Genomic DNA, 21,676 nt, shown 5'->3' on the forward strand with positions numbered 1-21,676 from the left:
TTAATCAAATCCATTCTCTTAAAAAAGCAGCCTCAGACACATTATCCCTGAGTTTGGGAAGCAGTTATCCCTTTTTATTTTAGATTACCCATCCCTCATGTTTTTTTAGGATTTCAAGGATTGTTTCTAGGTTTTAATTTCAATGTTTTATTTCTTCTTTTATGTCCCTTACAATGCTATCTTCACTGTATTGTTGCTTCTGCCACTATGTATGTTGTTTATGTGCAGCTGTACTTGGAACTTTTAGCTCAGACAAATTTCCTTCCGGATAATAAAGAGCATCTTATCTTAATTGTGATACAGTGAAGAACCAAAAATGTTTCATTGATGTGTTTCATCAGCCTCATATTCAATTCAATGCAATCCAATCGTATAAAGCTTGAAGAAATGCACAACGCCACAATATAGTGATTGGTGAGTGAACCCTAACCCAGAGATGGAACAATCTATGTTGCTGATGATGTGAAATCATCTATCAACAGATGTGGAGAGAAGTGTGATTAAGTCAGACTATCATTTGCATGTTTAAGTTTGTTTTGAATATGCCTCCCCTGCAGGCGACTGGTGGATCCAGACGATGAGTTGAGTGACATCCAGTCAGACTCTGTACCATCAGAGGTTCGGGACTGGCTGGCTTCAACTTTTACACGTCAGCGAGGTCTGATACGGCACCGCAATGAAGACAAGCCTCGCTTCCGCAGCATCGTCCATGCAGTACAGGCCGGCATCTTTGTGGAGAGGTTTGCTTTGGTTTCATATGTAATATGGTGCTATCCACATCTAGTATTTTATGATCAAATTCACCTCACCATCCACACTGAGACACTGAGAGGCTATAGCAGAAAACACGTCGATGCCTTTCTGTTGTTTAATAGAAGTCGGGAATTACGTTAGTACTGTAAAGTGTAGCATGGATCAAGCGTTTTGATTAGGTGATGAAAGCCTGCAACTACGAGAATGGGCTGCAAATCTTTAGCAATAAGCGTCCCACTGCACTTGTTGTGTTCTTGTGTTTTCTGCACCGGTAGGTGGAAGGCATCAACGAGAGACAACTGTTTTTAACTGACGGTGTTACCTGCTCAGCCGTCTTGTTTCCGGGATGCTGGATATTTACTGGCAGGGAGGCGTTTCCCCATTGCAGCACGTGAACACATGCTGCGTTCAAGTGTTCCTCTAAAGCTCCGACATAGCCAATTCAGAGAGAAATACAAGGATGGAAACTTATGGAACTTGGAAATGACGCGAAATTGTATTGCAAAACCGGAAATACCTCAATTCACAAGTGCGTACACACCGATCAGCCATAACATTCTGACCACTTGTACAATATAATGTGAGCCAATACTACAGCTGTGCCTTAAATTCTGCCTTTGAAAAGATAATAATGTTCAGTTTTTGATTGACATGGCAAGAGAATATTACTACATGGTGATTATTGAAATTGTATTTTGAACTGGTGTTGAACTGGAACAGAGCATCAACGTGAATGCAGGTCTCCGCAGCTCCGGCCATACAGGTGCAGTGGGCTCACTCCACCTTCACAGTGCTGCTTATGATCGTCCAGGCTGGCTGAGGCGCTGCGAGTGTAAGACCTGAGAACATAAATAACAGTAAATGAAAAGACTGAGTACAGAATGAAGTGATGTATTCTCATTAAAAACTATCTAGCTAAGCATGCTAAAGGAAAGGTCGCTAACGATGTTCCCGCAGTTCGTCAGTTTTTTAAATCTCCAAGTCTTGAACCTATCCATTGGTTAATTGAATGTGGGCTTCCAACAACTTATACGAGTGAAACCGCTCGGCGGTGTATGCACTCACACCACAGACAAAATAACCGTACAAGTCAGGGAAAGTGAGTGGAGGTGAGGCTATCTCAGTTGGTTTTATATTGGACATTCATTTAACATTCAAAATTCAAAAGGTCATATATCTGAAAAATAAGCCTTGTGGCACATGTGGGACATCCACCTGTATGCATCAGAGTTGGTTTGACGACTTCGGGTCAAAAGGTCAAGGAGAATAATACGTTTATAATACATTTATTAAAGGGATAGTTCGGAATTTTGGACATAAGACCTATTTTCCAACTCAGCCGGTGTGTTCGAGACGTCTGGAGACGTTTTCAAGACATTTCATTCACTTCTTCTAGTTGCCGAGTTCGCTTGTGCTATGGCTAGCGCAAGTCAATGGTTCTAGTTAGCATGGCATTAGAAACAATCATACTAACTCCACAGTGCACCCAAGGCAAATCAATTGTAACGGCAGACTATCGATGTACATATCTGTGTTGATAGAATGTTTGAAATAAAACCAACGATGCATTTTTAAGGATTTATATCTCAGCAGCAGCAGCAGCGTGTCATACTTCCTAGTAGGCTATGGCAGCGGCGGACTGATATCACCTAGCACTTATAAGTTACCGGTTCTATAATAGTTTGTTTTCCTGCTGTCATTGCTACAGACACAGAGTAGCCTGCAGTGCTAGTTTCTTCAATCTCACAGAAATGGCCACTTTTGGAGAATATACTGAAACATTTGAAGACTCTGATGAGGAGTTTTTTCCACCCAAACCCAACCATACCTGTACGAGCCTGAACATACAGAGGAAGAATTGCGCGAGAGGGATGCTCAAAGGGCAGAACGTGAACGAGCGTTTGTGGAGACCGAGATAGCCCCCGCTGGAGCTGAGAACCGGGACTGAACAAACGGAGACTGGTGGTGCCGGGAGGGAATCCCCTGCAACGCGTCCGAGGGTTTACGGTTCTCCGGACGGAGCAGAGGTTCAGGTTTGCGGTGTGTAATTGTGGGTTGGCTGGGCCGTGGGCTGCCCGGTGTTTGCGTGAGGTCCAAGCGCTTTTCACCCAGGTCTGAGGGCATGAGGCCCGACAATTCGGCCCGTTTCGATTGCCTATTTACGGGCAGTATTTCGGGTGGCGCGTCCTAGAGTTTTGAGTCCGACGGAGAGTCCGCATGTGTGGATTCGCGGGGCCGTGTGCTGCCCGGTGTTTGAGTGAGCTCCGAGGGCTTTTCAGACAGCCTTGGGGGCTTAAGGGCCGACAAATCGGCGGTGTTCAGGTGTGTATTTATCGGCTGGATTCCGAGCAGCGGATATCCAGGATATCTGATATCCTACTAGTAGCCACTAGTGACTAGGATATCCTAGTCGCACTAGTGGCTACTAGGAGGATATCAGATATCCTACTAGTGCGACGCGACTAGGATATCTGATATCCTACTAGTAGCCACTAGTGGATATCTGATATCCTACTAGTAGCCACTAGTGCGACTAGTTGCGTGGCTACTAGTAGGATATCAGATATCCTAGTCGCGTCGCACTAGTAGTCGCGTCGCACTAGTAGGATATCTGATCCTACTAGTAGCCACTAGTGCGACTAGGATATCAGATATCCTACTAGTTGCCACTAGTGGCTACTAGTAGGATATCAGATATCCTAGTCGCGTCGCACTAGTAGTCGCGTCGCACTAGTAGGATATCTGATATCCTACTAGTAGCCACTAGTGCCACTATCAGATATCCTACTAGTGCGACGCGACTAGGATATCTGATATCCTACTAGTAGCCACTAGTGCGACTAGGATATCAGATATCCTACTAGTAGCCACTAGTGCAACTAGGATATCAGATATCCTACTAGTGCGACGTGACTAGGATATCTGATCTGACCTGACTAGTAGTATCTGATCTGACTAGTAGCCACTAGTGTGACTAGGATATCAGATATAGACGCAACTAGGATATCTGATATCCTACTAGTAGCACTAGTGCCCCTATTAGTACTAGTGGGACCAAAGTAATGACAAAAACTATTACAAAAATAATTCTGGGCATATCTTAGCCACTAAATCTATCTATCAATTTATCTATCTATCTGTCTATCTATTTCTAGATTAGCTTAGAATATTTTAATTCCTACAAATGGAGATCAAATTGATATTGATTTGTAAGTAATATAATATATATAATAAACATGAATAAACAAAAAATACTAAAGAAACATAAATAAATGACCTAATTAATAACCCTTTTAATATTAGAAATGCATTCAGTTAATTTTAATTTTATAATAATACGAAACAAGTTGACATATCTTCCAAAATGACTGCTGCTAAACACTGTTATTCAGAGCTGCCCCTTTAAGTATTCAGAGCTGCCCCTTTAAGTCCTCAAGCACACGGTTTGAACATTCACCAATCAAAATCCATGTCCCACCTTCTTCATTTGCATGCAGTCCACTAGTACTACTAGTGGCTGCGTCTTGCAACTTACATGTACACAAGAAATGGCTAGAATGTCCACTAGTAACACTAGTGAGCATTTTTGATGTTACTAGTACTACTAGTAAGGTGCAAAAGTCCCCCACTAGTGCTACTAGTGAATATTTTGCCACTTACTAGTGCTACTAGTACACATTTTGGCCCTTACTAGTGCTAGTAGACATTTTGGCTGTTACTAGTACTACTAGTAGACATGTTGCCCTCTACTAGTAGTACTAGTAAGGTCATGAATATCTTACTAGTGCTACTAGTAGACATTTTGCCTGTTACTAGTAGTACTAGTAGACATTCTGGCCCAAACTAGTTGTACTAGTAACATCACAAATGCCGTACTAGTACTACTAGTCGAAGGTTTGGTACATACTAATTAACATGTAAGCTGCGCCATGAATCCACTAGTGTCACTAGTTGAATTTCGTCAGGCCAACATGTAGTACTAGTGTGCAAAATGCAAATTAAGCAGGTGGGATAATGACAAAATCCTGAGTCTTGATTGGTCGGCACTATTTATTTTGAATTAGAGAGCCAATAGGAAGCCTCAATGCATTCTTTCCCACCTTTCCATTAACATTTTGTGCAACTAGTGTTACTAGTAAGCATTTTGGCTTCTACTAGTTCAACTAGTGAGCATTTCTCCCTTACTAGTAGTACTAGTATGGTCCAAAATATCCCAACTAGTGCTACTAGTGGTTGCTGTGGCTCTCACTAGCAGTACTAGTAGACAATTTGGGCCATGCTAGTAGTACTAGTGAGGTAAAAAACACCTTACTAGTAGTACTAGTAGGCACATTGGACCTCACTAGTAGTACTAGTGAGTCAAAAGACACGTACTAGTATTACTAGTAGACATGTTGACCCTCACTAGTAGTACTAGTAAGGTCAAAAACATCTTACTAGTGCTACTAGTGGACATTTTGGCTCTTACTAGTACTACTAGTGGGCATTCTCGCTGTTACTAGTAGTAATAGTGAGGTAAAAAATGTCTTACTAGTGCTACTAGTGGACATTTTGGTGCTACTAGTAGGGTCCAGGAGGCTACTAGTGCGTGACACATGCCTACTAGTAGGGCCTAGTAGTGTTACTAGTGCAGCACAGTAGTTTAGTAGTAGGGTTTGATTGCGCACTAGTAGGCCAAAAGTGGCACTAGTAGTGGAAAATGTTTTACTAGTAAGACACATTCATTCTACTAGTGCGCCCTAGTAGTTCTACTAGTGCGCCAAATTGTCTTACTAGTGAGGACAAAAAGCTTACTAGTACATGGACCTTAAGTCTGATATCAAGGATATTGAATAAATACTCAAACGGCTTTCCATAGGTGATGTTTCTCTCCCTGATCAACCTTTGAATTTGTGGATGACGGTCAGTAACAATGCAGTCGAGATTAATGAGATTAATGTTCTTGCAGCAATGCCAGACTCCTCCTCAAGCCTTCTTTTTCCATGTGGTAACTACTAGAGTTGAGCCAGATACTCGGCTGAAACGAGTATCCGGTACGGATAAAGCACTTTTGCCGAGTACGAGTATTATACGAGTAATACGAGTCAATATCTGTGCTCGGATTAAATAAAAATCCTCATTGGGTAGCTGACTGTGTCTGCGTCCTGTGATATGCTACAGCCCCTCCCCTACACACTCGCAGATGTGTTGTTGTGTCCGCTCTGATCACTCACACACAGAACAGCGCTCTGTCTCTCCCTCAGTCACTCAGGTTCGCGGGTCGTTTTCCGTTAATGTTTAGGGTTTCTTTCTTCAGCTTCAGGTTTGTTATTACTTAGGTTGGTACTTACTTATGAACTAGTAGAGTTCTGGTACTTCGTTCAGACGTGGTGCCGACTCGCGTTGCGTCTCTGCCTGTCGGAGATTTTTCTTTTTCTTTTTTTAACCGTCATCTGGCTGCCTGGCTCTAACACTTTCTTGCTGTATTTCGTGAAAAAATAAAGCTGGTAGTGGTATAAATATTGGAAATCAAGCTACACACACACACACACACACACACACACCTGGTGTGGGAAAAAAAATATATATATATATAAAAAAAAGATCACACTGATCATAAAAAAAATTAAAGTTAAAAGAAAAAAGTTATTGTTGAGTATGAAAACTCTTGTTCATTACATTTTACTTGATAATTGCAACCGCATGTGTTGTATTCATTGTTGCAAAACTTGTTCTGTAAATAGTTTGTTTGCTATCGTGATCAAAACCATTGATCTGAAGCTCAATGCTGATGCTGTCCTGTAAATAGTTTTCTAATCAGCAATAAATAACAATTTCTGATCAGCCCATATCAATTGCATGCTTAAAATAACATACCAGTTAAAACCTCGCTCATTTCAAGACAACCAGACCCACTTCCGGGTTAAATCCCGCCCACTTCCGGGTTAGGCCCCGCCCAGTTCCGGGTTAGGCCCCGCCCACTCCGAGTACAGATACAGATAATTCATATGGTTAACAGATACAGATACAGATACAGATAATGCTGTACTCGCTCATCCCTAGTAACTACCACCAACCTCATTGCTCTGTCACCCCAGCCCCAAAAAACAAACAAAATAAACAGTATTAGCAAAAGGCAAATGGACATTTTCAAATTTCACTGAATAACCTTGTTACAATTTGAATTTTAATCACTCACCAACTCGATGTCCAAAACTGTGTTTGAGTTAAGATCCATCATTGTATAACTCCCAAATTTCGCAGAGTGCCCTGAAAAAAATGTGTTCTTAGTCATCACATATCAATCCTTTTTTATTATATGTGGCATTTTCATAATGTCACTCTACTTTGAACTTCACAAAATATCACAAACCTGGATAAACTGCACTATTTCATTGATGTGTAAATACCTGGAGAGTCAGCTCTCATGTCGCCACCAAGTATGACTTTGCTCTCCTGACTGAGCCACTGCAGCATCACATCCTGTAATGTTTTCCACTGGTGAATGACTGCAGGTTCAATGAAAGATCTGGCATGCCGGCGAAATGTGTCATACTGAAAAAGTTGCAGCTCCACATCAAACGTGACGTGCTGACATGGATGCAGCTATGAAGCCGCCGGGTTTGCTTCAGGGAAAATTCATTTTTAAGAAGCTTCCCAATGGAAACCTCGACAAGACTAAGGTTGTTTGCACCTTATGCAATGCAGAATTAGTTAGTTAATCATTATTTAGGTAGCACATACATATTATGAATGCCTTTGGCAGAATTCAAATGAGCCATTTTAATCTAGATTAATTCCAAGATTACAGTGAGATTAATTTAGATTAAAAAAAATAATCCACGCCCACCACTAATATACTCTCTCTCTCTCTCTCTAGAGTCTAGAGAATTAAAATCATCAAAAGAGCGGCACAGAAATAAAGTACATTGGTATTGGGGAAATAACTATAGAAACGATAAATGATGTCCTACTCGCAGGGATAGACATAGAAGATTCACAATCCAAATGACTTTGTCTATTATTCAGTGCTAGGAGCCTAATCGCTAATGGTCAGGAACCTAAGCATTTATATGTTAAACCAAATAGCATCTGTATACAAGAAACCTGGTTAAAATCATCACTCGATTTCATTATATATGGATACACAGCAGTGCACAAAGACAGGGATACTACAGGAGGTGGAGTGACTACATTTATTCAACAAGGGATTAATTATAGAGCTGTAACTTCTTTTTTTTTTTTTCAAACTTTTTTTATTGGGTTTTGCAGATTAGTACAATTGTATTAAAACATTTACATAGAGTAAAGTATAGGATGCCGCCGAAGAAGAAGCTGCAACAGGTACAAAAGGCCTCCTCTCCAGCTCAGGTAGCAACAATGGCTAACGTGGAGGACTCGTTAACCCTCACTAGCCTTGTACAAGAACTTGATAAACACAGGGCAAGCTTGACGGCAGAACTAAAAATGAACCTCTCCGCGTTGCTGGAGACCTCCCTCATGCCTATACGGACGTCGCTTGAAACCATCAGAGCCGTACTGGACTCTATTAGCCAAAAGATAACGACCATTGAGGACACGCTAACCGCCCACAGTGACGAGTTAGCCGAGCTAAGAGAGTCGGCCAGTTGGAGAAAGCTAACGCGGCGCTAGCATCCAAAACAGAGGATCTCGAGAATCGCTGCAGACGGCAAACCTAAGAATCGTCGGCTTGCCCGAGGGGCTGGAAGGAGGCTCACCGGTGGAATTCAGCTCACGGCTTCTTCAGACGGTTGTTGGAAATGACATCTTCCCTGAACCACCAGAGCTGGACAGGGCGCACCGTACCCTCGCCCCAAAGCGGGACAACGTCCCCGAGCCATCCTGGTCAGATTCCTCCGGTATCAGGACAAGGAACGTGTGTTCCGCTGGGCAAGGTTGCAGAGGGATGACATCAAGTTTAACGGTAACAAAATCTTGTTTTTCTTGAGTGCGAATCTGGCCAAGCAACGAGCGACATTCAGGGACATTAAAGCTAAGCTTTACGCCGCTGGAATCGCTTTTTCCTTGCGCTACCCGGCTTGTCTTTGCATCACTGTCAACGGCAGCAAACATCTCTTTGATACTCCAGCTGCGGCAGAAGGTTTCTATGAAAAGACTAAAGGGAACTCTCCAACCAGTGGGGAAGAACAAGGTTAACAGATGCCAACCAGCTGAAAGGTTTGAATATACGAACACTAAACAGGGTGAGTGATAGCTGGCGCTGAGCTCACATAATTAATCTGCCTGACTCATGTTTTGCATTATTAAAAGTTAAAGGAGACTTTTGTGTTCAAGTACTCTGAAAATGTTTGAGTGCATTTGGGTAAATGTAGAGTGAAGTTTAACTTTACATGATGTTTTCTTATAGTTTGCACGTGTAATGTATGGGTTCAATATTGGGAGCAAATTCCTGCTACGTCTTATGTTAGATAAAGGGACACACTCTACTCCATTGTCGGAAGTGCAATTGTGTTGTAGACCTGCTGCTCGCTTCGACCGAAGGACGAGCATAGGCTTTGGAAAAACCAGCAGACTGTTCTAATGCTGCTGAGCGTTTTTTTTTTTTTTTTTCATCGTTTTTCTTTTTGGGTTGGGAAATATGGGGGGGGTATGTTGGTCACACTCTTGGAATACAAATGTCGTCAGTATCCAATGTTTTGAGTACAGCTGGCTTTATATACTTCCTTTTATTTGGTTACATTTTTCTCAAGTGTCATCTGGTAGGCCTATATGAGTGAAGAGACTTCTTCTAATAAGACAGATAAGCTTCAAGTTAAATTCATTTCATGGAATGTGAGAGGATTAAATGGCCCTGTTAAGAGAGCAAAAGTCTTTCAACATCTTAAACTCCTCAGTGCTGACATCGTCTTCCTCCAAGAAACCCACCTCAAGATAAATGATCATACAAGGCTCCGACGACCGTGGGTAGGACAGATATTTCACTCAGTATTTGACTCAAAGGCCAGAGGGGCAGCTATTTTGATTTCGAAAATGATTCAGTTCATACCAGAAAGCATAGTACCTGACTGTAATGGACGTTTCATCATGGTCTCGGGCAGACTGTTTCACTTACCTGTTATATTAGTCTGTGTCTACGCTCCTAATTTTGATGACAGCCAGTTCATGTCCACACTTTTATCTTCACTTCCAAATATGGATACGCATTATTTGATTTTAGGAGGAGACCTAAACTGTGTAATGAACACTCAGCTAGATTGCTCAAGCCCTAGAGGGACCAGTTTATAAAAAATGGCGACAACACTGCAATCTTTCATGGTAGATTATGGAAGCTGTGACCCCTGGAGATCCTTACATAAAGATACTAGAGTCTATTCCTTTTATTCTCACGTGCACCATGTCTACTCAAGGATAGACTATTTTTTTATCGATAAAGTACTATTACCATCTGTACATGTTATTGAATACTCAGCGATAGTCATATCAGACCACTCCCCGGTCTTACTAGATTTCAGATTTGACTCCCCTTCGGCAGGGACTCCACAATGGAGACTCAATACATCGCTGTTGTCTAGTGATGCATTTTGCTCTTCCATAAAAGAAGCTATTAAAGACTTTCTGTGTTTTAACCGCTCAGAAGACGTTAGTTCATCGCTACTTTGGGAAAGCCTCAAAGTTACAATCAGAGGACAAATAATTTCTTATTCCTCTCATTCTAATAAACTGCGCAGAAAGAAGCAAACTGACATAATGGATAAATTATCCGAATGTGATAGGCAATATGCAATAAATCCCACCCCAGAGCTGTACCAACGAAAAGTTAACCTCCAAACTCAGTTTGATCTCTCTTCGACGGGGAAGGCTGAATATACTGTACTAAGATCTAAAGGCAGGTGGTATGAGTATGGCGACAAGGCTAGTCGGCTGCTGGCTCTCCAGCTCAAACATCAAGCAGCATCACGACACATCCCCCGAATCAACACCCAGTCAACTGGTCTTACAACATCTCCTCTGGAGATCAATGCAGCTTTTAAATTATTTTATTCCAATCTATACACTTCTGAGCCCCTTCCAACGGACTTGAACATGAATATTTTTTTTGATAGCATAGAAATACCCACTATAGATACAGCAACACGGTTATCACTAAATCAGCCAATAACTGTAGAGGAAATACTTAGCAGCATTAGGGAAATGAGTCATTCTAAAACTCCAGGGCCTGACGGGCTGCCATCTGAATTTTACAAAAAATTATCCACTCAACTAGCCCCGTTATTACTATATATGTTTAACTATTCCCTGTCTATAGGACTTTTACCAAAAACTTTAATGATGATCTATTAATTTACATAACAGACCCTGTTACGTGTGCCAATAATTTAATACAGATACTAGATGATTTTTGTGCATTTTCAGGTTACAAAATCAACCTCCAAAAAACGTAGGTTACGAATGTAACTATGGATCTGTGAGACCGAGGGATGACCGTCACTACGGTCTAAAAAGGAATGATCACCTTCGTTCTGCCTATCACCGAGACCATATGTCAAAATTGTCATGTCCATGACCTCCGGAAGCAGAACGACCTGCGTTAATAAATAGCAGAGAATGCTCCCGGGTCAGTCTCCTATCCCTGAACGCCTCAGGATGGTCCGAGCGACAAGGATAGTGACGGTCATCCCTCGGTCTCACAGATCCATAGTTACATTCGTAACCTACGATCTGTTTCGACCTCACTCTGACCGTCACTACGGTCTAAAAAGGGATGACACATACCAAAAGGGTCGCGAGGAACCCAGAATCAATTATTAAAACCTCGCTCGGTCACGGACATGAGGGCGGCATCGCCGACTGGAGGTGGGCGAGTTACATCCACCCTGTAAAAACGGGTAAGAGTGCATGGCGTCGACCACGAAGCCGCTGCACAGATATCGTCTGCTGCTACGCCCCTAAGGGCAGCCCAAGACGTAGCCATACTCCTGGTAGAGTGAGCCCTCGTACCAGAAGGAACCGGTATTCCCTGCGCCCTGTAAGCATGGGAAATAACCTCCACCAGCCAATGCGAGAGTCTCTGCTTGGAGAGCGGAAGCCCCTGCCTTGCTGCCCCATAACAGATGAAAAGCTAAGAGTGTGCTTTCGGCAAGGACTGTGTACGTGCCAGATAGGCCCTCAAGGCCCTGACTGGGCACAGGGTCAGCAACTTGTCTTGCTCTGCCTGTGAGTTGGAAGAAGGCTGGAATTGAGTCACCTCCAGAACCTGGTTAATGGACTGCGGATTAAGAACCTTTGGCAGGAAAGCTGGATTTGGCCAAAGTGACACACTAGCACCTCCTGCCTGCCACCTAAGGCAGTCGTCGCTAACAGAGAGAGCACACAGCTCACTGACACGTTTCGCAGAACAGGGCGCCAATAGAAAGGCAGTCTTAAGCGACAAGGAACGCAAATCTGCGTCTAAAATAGGCTCATACGGGCCTACAGTAAGTGACGTCAAAACTGTGGGCAGATCCCAGCCCGGTGCCCGCAAAGTGCGACCTGGACGCAACCGGCGGGCTCCCTTCAAGAACTGGCAAACCAAGGGATGCCTACCAAGGGGACCATTGTCCACACCCTGGTGAAAGGCCGAAATGGCTGAAGCATAGACTTTCACAGTACTGGCTGCCTTGCCTTGATCCAGTTCAGACTGCAAGAAACGCAAAACTTGTGGCACGGGGCAAGCCGCTGGCTCGAGGCCCATGCCAGCACACCAATCTGAAAAGATCCCCCACCTGAGTGCGTAGTAAGCTCTAGTGGATGGAGCCCTGGCGTTATTCAGCGTGTCCTGAACAGACACATCTACCTGCTCAACGACGGGCCCTGCAGGGGCCAGACCCACAGACAGAGGGTTCCTGGGTTCGGATGCCAGATCCGCCCGTCTGCCTGTGACAAAAGATCCGCTCTGCATGGCAACTGCCATGGACGACCCTGCAGCAGCTGGAGCAGGTCCGGGAACCAAGGCCTCGCTGGCCACCGTGGAGCCACCAGCAAGACTGAGTGATGGCCCTCCTGGATCGTCCGTAGAACCTGCGCTATGAGCGGTAGTGGAGGAAAAGCATACAACAAGCCTGTCGGCCATTCTTGTGACAGAGCATCCAGGCCCAAACTGCCCCCCTGCCCTGTGAGGGAGTACCACTCCGGGCAGTGTGTCGTCTCCGCCGATGCAAAGAGATCTACTTGTGCGACCCCGTACCGCATCCAGATCTGGCTTACGACCTCCGCGCTCAATCTCCATTCTCCCGGGAGTGGCCCCGTCCTGGAGAGAATGTCGGCTGCTCTGTTCTCCACACTTGGGATGTGCACTGCCCTCAGTGAAGACAGCCGCGGCTATGCCCAAGTCAGTAACCCCTCCGCCACCTGGAGGCACCGCTGGGACCTTGTTCCCCCTTGGTGATTGACATAGTACACCGCCACAGTACTGTCTGTCCTCACGAGAACGTGTTGGTGTTGCAACACCGGCAGGAATCTCTGCAAGGCAAGATGGATGGCCTTCAGTTCGAGGACGTTTATGTGCTCCAACGTCCATGGGGACACCTCGGAGCAAGAACTCCCGGTCCCTCCAAGGGCGCAGGGCTCGGATGCAAGCCCGGGACACACGCAGCCTCACCTACCTGTCGCTCTTCGGGTGAAGACCGAAGGCATTGAACCAGCACTGCAGGGGGCGTGCCCTCAGCAGGCCAAGAGGAACTACCGCTGCAGCTGCAGACATCAAACCCAGCAGCTTCTGGACTCTGTGAGCGGTCACGAGACCGCCCAAGCGGAAATGGCCCAGCATGCCGAGCAAGCTGTCTGCTCTCCGTGGAGTGAGAGATGCCGTCATGCCGACTGAGTCGAGAAGGACACCGAGGAACTCTGCCTGTTGGCGGGGTTGCAGGTTGCTCTTCTCGTGGTTGACCGTGAAGCCCAAGAATTGAATGTGGGCCAGAACAGTCTCCGTGTCGCGCACTACCTGTTCTCGGGAGGGGGCGCAAACGAGCCAGTCGTCTAAATACGGCAGTATCTTCAGGCCGCGAGCCTGGAGGGGGGACAGAGCGGCTGACACCACGCGAGTGAAAACTCGTGGGGAGAGTGAAAGGCCGAAAGGTAGGACCTGGAACTGGAACGCCCTGCCCTGGAAGGCAAAGCGCAGAAAGGGCCTGTGTTCCGGGCAAATCGGAACGTGGAAGTAGGCGTCCTTTAAGTCCATAGACGTGAACCACTCCCCCTGCCGGATGGACTGCATCACCACCCTTGTGTGGACCATCTTGAAGGGCAGCACCTTGAGATACCGATTCAAGGGCCTGAGGTCGAGAACAGGCCGAAGACCGCCGTCCTTCTTGGGAACGATAAAATACTTGCTGTAGAACCCAGCGAGCTGTGCGCTGGGCGGTACTTCTGAGATGGCCCCTTTCAGAAGTAACACTTGAACCTCTTTGGCAAGTACGGACATTAAAACCGGGTCTTGTACAGACGTTACCTTGACCCCTGAAAATATAGGGGGCCGGGTCAATGACAAATAAAGCTTTTAAAAAGGTATTTTAATAAAGTTTATTTTATTTTATTAGAAATCATATTTTTGAAGTCGGAACAATGCATTTCAACAAGTCTTTTTTGTAAAACATAATTTCAACGTTTTTAAAGTCATTTTTTGACTGTATTTTCAACCTCACCACCCGAAAAATGTCAGGTGGCGCAACCACATATTTTGAAAAATATCTATATATTTCTTCTATTTATTGTCAGTGAGATTTTAGACAGGTATACCTTGGTGTGTCAACAGGGCCTGACACATTATTATATTCAGGTTGAGTATTGGATTAATAATAATCTAAGATTATTGCATTCTATTGGCCAGGAATTCCATATTTTTACTATCCAATTTTGAATTAACAGACAGAAAAACTGTTGTACAAATATCAAAATAAATCTATGACATACATTAGCTTTGTACCTTTATAGTTCCCAACCATTTTTTCACTTTAACTTGTTATTTTTTGGGTTTAAACAATGTTTTACTCGGTTGCACCACTTGATTATTCAGTTGTACCACCTGACGACAGCATAAATAATGACAGGAAATGCATTCAATAACTGTACTTTTATTTCACAAAAAAGTTGTTTTAATCAATGGTGTCTATTAATTATAGATTATTAATTGATTTAAAAACTCAATAATTCAAAAGTAGTAAACTGATTTAAAACAGTACATGAAATAGTAACATTCATGAAATACCTCAAATTCATAGCAACTTGAATAGAATACAGCTACAGTGTAAAATATTTATTACTGAATTGATACATTTATTTGATTCCCCTAAAAACATCTTATTAGGTTCACTGAAAAATGTCCTTTCAAATATATAAAAATTAGTTAATCAGTAGTAGTTTTAAAACATTAAATGCATTGCAACTGCAATGTAAAATATAACTACACACAAAATAAAAACGTTGTGTTTTGGCAACAATCAAAAACATTTTGACACAATATATAACCATCTAATCCTAACCCAGTACCAGTAAGTTTAGGTTAGCCATGTGTTCCTTGAATTAAGAGGCTCTGGTTCAACACATGTAGAGGGCTACTTTCTAATTTCAGGTGTGCCTAGTAAAGCAATCCCAGTCTGCTTGGCTTAGCTTGGTGTGCCTTGAATTAAGAGGCTCTGGTTCTGAGATCACTTGGAGAACATCAGTTGTGTAATAGAATATTTTGTCAGCAGGATGAGGCCAAGTAAACACATTTTTTTCTCCCAACTGCTGCATGCAGCTCACCTCAAGCTCATTACCAATAACCCGAAGAACCTGTCCCACAAATGGCTGGCCTTCATATTTGACCAAGATGAACTTCCCATTCATCAGATCATGGTCATCTTGGACACTGGTCTGGCTACTGGCTTTTTGGAGGATGACCTCTGTGGTGTTGTGGCACTTGCAGATGTGTGGTCTGCTGCAAAAGCAGGAAATCTCCCTGTGCAATATTTGCCCAGGTTCTACAGACATAACCTGGTGAATCCCCAACGTTCCCTTTACAGGGGGAACAGCATCTGGCACAGCTTCATCAAGCCTTCTGATGTTCTCCTCACTCACCCAGAAGAACTTGATTTGACTTGCTGACTTTCTCTCTTCTAAAAGGCTGTAAAAATCCTCTGGTGTCTGGACATCTGCTCCCCTTTGGACAGCGGAGTCAGCAATGCGCTTGACAGCACCACCAACTCCATCAGGGGCGCCTTTCCCATGGGACTTCTCAGAAAAGTTCCAGGTCACCTGCTGGAAGCCTGCGAGGAAGGGGATGGTGCTGAGCAAGTAGAATTTTTTTTTATTCCGGTACTGAGTGACTGGACCATCACTCATCACATGTAAAATTGTGGGAGTTGTAGTGCAATTCTTTGTCACATCCCTTAGCACTGGTTCCAAGTGGGCCCAAACAGCTCTCTCATCGTGCCGAAGAGAAGCAGAGATGGTGGCATAGGACTGTGAGCCAGTTGCTGTATAAGCAACGCAAGTGTGGACTGTAGCCTGCTTCCGACTCCCTCCAAAATGAAAAGCTTGCACTTCACTGTGCAGCTTGCAGGAGAAGTTCTCAGAAAAATCCACATGGAGGACAACTTCATCCTCTGTGAGGCTCTCTTTTAAAGCCCTGCACTCTTTGGCCTGGTGTAACCAGTTGAATTGGTGTTTGGCCAGGCTGTCAAGCTTTCGATTGAAAAGGTCCAACAGTTCAGCATATGTTCCCGTTTGTGCTTCTTTGACAAAATTCATGTAGCTCTTTTGCCCGTCTGTCACAGGTTTTCTTACCCACTGATTCCAAGTCACTGTCTCTTCTGCCTGGGGTATTGCAACTTCCACCTCATCATAGCAGCACTTTGTACAGACTCGATACATGCAAGACTTGTTGTCTGGACTGCACACAATTGAGGACAACAGCTGAGAGATGCTTGCTGTTGTCAGAAGACCTTTCTGTTGCAGTTTTTCAGTCAAGAGTTTGACATTCTCATGGTCCAAGCATGCACAAGTGTTCCTGTCTGAAACTTTGGGCTGCGTTACAAAGAAAGGACAATATCTAACAAATTGCCTGTAAGAGAGCCTGTAGTGGTTTGGCATTTCCAAATTATATTGTTGATGTAATTCAATTAAGGGTTTAACTAACACAGCCTTTGTTGTTGTTGTTTTTTTTTTGTGACGGTATCCTTTCTCCCTGGCAGTAAGCGACTGTTCTCGTCTCGACACAGGAAGCCAGCAACTTTCTCCTTTCTCTGGATGGCAAGTTTCTTTGCATTCCTTGATCTGGTCCCTTCATTTTCAGATTTTGCATTTCCTTTTCTAGACTTTTTGTCCCTTAATCTTTTCATGCGCTTTCGCAGTTTCTCAGATTCTCTTTTAGCAGCTATCATCTCTTTTTTCATTTTTTGCATTTTACGGCGCAAGTCTGCTTTTTCTCTTTGCCATTTCAGGTTACTGCTCTGTGGTGTAGAGGATGCTCTGAGTTGTTGTGCATCTAAACTGACAATATCCTCTGTGTCATTGTTAGGAGGGCTGGGTTGACGCTGTGCTATAGGAGACGATTCAATTGACTCTGGTGTGAAATTAAGGATTTCCTCGATAACCCTCTTCCTTTCCCTGTGCTTTTTCTGGTCTTGCTTCAACTGTTGCCTCACTCTTTTCTGTTCTGCCCTGGTCATCTGGCTTATGGGGACTTTTGCAATTTTTCCCTCTCTCCTCCTCTTTTGATAACTGTAAAACATGATACACACTAATATATTGGCATATACCCAGTCAAAAATCTTGAATATCTGACTACCGTGTGAAAGAAAAAAAGTACAAAATATACTGTTCGTCAGAGGTTCATTGTGATTTATAATGATTAATTACCTTTCTCTCCTTTGAGCAAGATATCTTTCTCTTGCAGCTGGATCATTTTTAATGCGCTCCCTGTGTCGTGCTGATTTTTCTTTATTTGAAAGTGGCATCTAAAATTATTGAAAAAGTATTAATACACTTTAATAATAAAACGTTTTTTAAATGTTTTAAACTAATAAACATTGTAGAAATGTAATACACAATTAAATAGCATCATTTATATTTATTTATAGCATCATTTATGTCATACAGTGACATTCCTTGAAGTTGCACCACCTGACCTACTGGTTGCGCCACCTGATTTTTGCTACTAATTTCAAATTAAACAGGCTTCTACTTAGACACCTGTATAAAAGTTAGCGGTTGCTAGCAAGGTAGTAGATATATTATTTTAATAAAATGAAGAGTTTAATGATAAAATAAAATGTTCCCAGTTAAATCTTGGTTGTACCACCTGACATGTAAAGTGTACCAACTTAGCTATGAGTTAAAACTAGCAATTTTTATCAATATTTCAGAGAGCTATGCCTACCTTTTTAACCATCCATAAAAATCAGTTGGGGTCCTCTGGCTGATGCAATATCCTGTGTACTGTTGTCCCTGTGCCCTTCAGAATAAAAGCCTAATTTATGCAGTTGCGCCACCCTGACATTTGAGCATATGAGAATTCCTGGACAAATTTTTTTCCAAGTTTCGCAACAACTTTAAAAATATTATTATTACTAAATGTAATATATTTTAAAGCTCTCAATCATTAAGTCATGCCACAGTATTTGTTTTTTAATTTATTATCATTCAAACAATATATTTAACACTTTTCTTGGTCTGTACATTTGCTAGGACAGTTGCGCCATCTGACTTTGTGGGGGTTTGAGATGCCAAAACATAAAATATATATGTTATTATGATGTAGTGATAATATGGTCAAACTACATAGGTTCTAAATAATAAATTGATGCATGTCATGAATTGATTAAAATTATTTTTAAGTAAAGTTATACTGCCGGACACAGTAATATGAATGCCATGTCATTGACCCGGCCGCCGCCGAAATTGCAATCGGTAGCCACGAGCCACCGTGGCTACGACCCAAGGGTCTGGGACAATCCCCTCCCAGGAGGTCCGTGACAACTGGGAAGGACAATCGACGGGCACCCCTGGAACGCTATGCGGGACCACTACCGCGGCCCGCACCCCTGCCTGTGCCCCGCTGTTGACCCCCTCTACCCCTGGAACGGGAATATGGGGCTGATCTCTGGTCAGGTGGGCGAAATCGCTGGTCACCAGAGGCCTGTGGGATGTTCCCCCTCGGCGGAGGCCGGGCCGGCAGCCGCGGCCTATATCTGCCAACGGACACCCCGCTGACCGTTGAGGCAGGCCTACGGCACACACGCTGGACAGCGTCCCTCGACGCTGCAGCACGTTCAGCGCGGTCGAGCACCTCCTGGGATCCTGGATGGAAAACATGCCCAGGGGCAACTGGGAGATTCAGCAGCTCCTGCTTGATAGGCTCTGGCAGGGAGGTCTGTGCCAGCCAAACCTGCCTGCGGCACAACACAGCGGAACCCATGGCGTCTCCCACGTCCCGCGTCAGCTGGGCGTGGGACGACAGAGCTGCATCCAGCAGGGCGTAATAGCCAGAGCGTTACCCATCCGGGCCGCTCGTGCTGCTGCGTTAAAAGTGCGAGTGGCCAGGCGGTCTGTCTTTGCGCACTCCTTACGGGGGCAGCGTGGGTTGGGTGACACACCAGTAAGGCCCAGAGACGTGAGTGCGGCCATCGATGGCTCGACCGGTGGCATGTCTCCGAGTCCAGTCTCCACGGGGTAAGTAGCTGTTGCTAGCTGGCGGCAGCCTGCATTGAACTGCGGACGCTGCATCAACTTACCCCATGAAGACCTCAGCATCGCCGTGTAGTCAGGCGGCACAGGCACGGGGGGTGGTGGGGTCGCACAAGGGATGCCCTCCCAGATGCCTCCCCTGGGAGCCGGAGCAGGTGTGGGCGCCTCAAGGCCCAGGATGTTCGCAGCACTCAGCACCCGTGACATCAGGGAGCTGACGGGGACCTCTCCCCGCCCCCATGGAGCTGTCGCCCAGCTCTGCAGAGCCTGTCTGCAGATCTCCCATGAGGTCGTCTCCTGTGTGGTCTGCCTCTGTTTGGGGAGCGTAGAGGGATAGCACATCCGCCTCGCTCCGTTCCTCCTCCTCACCATGGCTCCCAGGCCTGGATGAGCGGGTGCCCTCCTGGCCAGGGGGCAGGGTATCTGGAGAAGAGGCCCGGCGATCTACCAGCCTGTCCATCTTCTGTGCCAGAGCCTGGAGAGCAGAGAGGATCTGGAGCGACTCCGCGCTACCACCCCTCGGTCACTGCAGCTGTCGCCAGGCGCTCAGCTGGACGCTCAGCCGGACACTCAGCCGGAAGCTCAGCCAGACGCTTAGCTGGACTGTGTGCAGCTCTATGGGACGGCCTGTGGGGGGACTCACGCTGTCGGCCCCGCTTGCGTCGCCTCTCTCGTCGGCCCTCCTGCACGTGGCCGCATATCAGGGTGGCCCGGCGTTGTCTTTCACCCCTGGAGAGGTCGCAGGCAGCGCTGCAGGGGTTGTCGACGTCCTCCAGGACGTGTGCGGCCCCAAGACACATGGGGCACTCTCTGTGCCCATCATTGGCACTCATGGAGGCACTGCAGATCCTGCAGTAGTGGGAAGCCATCTCAGACCCAAGAAGCCTAGGTGGCGTTGACGCCTGGAGCCCTCCTCGACTAGTCCACCAAGGTACTACGGTGGCCCGCACCAGCTCACGAATGCACCTAGCAGGCGCATACTAGCCCCACCGACTGCGAACAGCAGTCTAGGGTGCCACAGAACCACAGAGGTGGCCCGCACCCCGCGCACGAATGCACCTAGCAGGCGCACACTAGCCCCACCAGCTGCGAACAGGGGTATAGGGCGTGGCAGAGGAGGCGCAACGCACCGAAACAGAAAGTGCAAAGCCAAACAACAGGCTAACAATGACAGAGAACACCTCAGAAATAAATCCAGGTAACACTCAAACAATAAACCACTCACTGCACAAGCAGGCTGGAGTAACACAAGATGTTACAGCAACGTAATTACTTACCGTGCAACAATATAAACAATAAACCTCTCACTGCACAAGCAGGCTAGAGTACCACAAAGTATTACAACAACGGAATTACTTACCGTGTAATGATAAACAAACAATAAGCTACAGCGCTAGGTGGCCTGCAGCAAACTGACAGGCTAACACAAAATCCGGCTGCACAATGCAGTAAAACACGAAGATGACAGGCAGACTCACGAAAAACTTCGGCTGCAACAACAGTAAAGCACAGAAGACCGCACGGCGGCCCACACCAGTGCGCGAACGCACCCAGTGGGCTCGCACGAAGCCCACAGCTGCGAACAGCCGTATAGGCACTGTATAAACAACACAAAATACCCGGAACTAGCGCTCAACAAACGGTAAACTAAGCCAAACAACAGCTAGCTTAGCTGACAAGAAAAACACACCACTCCAATCCTCGGGGGCAAAATATGCACCCGTACCACGCAGGTAGCGAATTACGTAAGTGGAATGTCTTACCTTACAGAAGTCTCTTCGATACTCACAAACACAGGTCTCTGAGGCGTGAAGGGAAAAGAGACTGACCCGGGAGCATTCTCTGCTATTTATTAACGCAGGTCGTTCTGCTTCCGGAGGTCATGGACATGACTATTTTGACATATGGTCTCGGTGATAGGCAGAACGAAGGTGATCATTCCTTTTTAGACCGTAGTGACGGTCAGAGTGAGATCGAAACAGATCTGTCTGTTTCCCAATTAACTCCAAAGCCAAAACACTCACGCAGGGACAGATTCCTTTTAATTTCTCTCCAGAAAGTTTTCAATATCTAGGGATCAACATGACCCACTCTTTTAACCCTGTAAGACCCAGATATAGAAAAACCTAAAAAAAAAGTTATTTTACCTTTCAGATGTTGTTGTAGGAGGCCTTTGATATGCAGAAATTAAAGAGTTTAAAAAAGTAAAATGTTTATGTATGATTTTAGAGAATAATAATAATAAATAATAATGCAAAAA

General features: G+C 45.0%; 1 protein-coding gene across 1 annotated transcript in view; it reads left to right on the top strand.

The window, feature by feature from the left end:
• Positions 1–21,676, top strand: part of pde1ca (phosphodiesterase 1C, calmodulin-dependent a) — a 190,595-nt gene that overhangs the window by 67,930 nt on the left and 100,989 nt on the right. Inside the window, exon 5 of the mRNA XM_084033837.1 lies at positions 575–740. Within this exon, the coding sequence (XP_083889963.1) occupies positions 575–740 (166 nt within the window). The remainder of the gene's footprint in view (positions 1–574; positions 741–21,676) is intronic.

This window comes from Eutrigla gurnardus (assembly GCF_963514095.1).
Source record: "Eutrigla gurnardus genome assembly, chromosome: 18".
Classification (NCBI taxonomy): domain Eukaryota; kingdom Metazoa; phylum Chordata; class Actinopteri; order Perciformes; family Triglidae; genus Eutrigla; species Eutrigla gurnardus.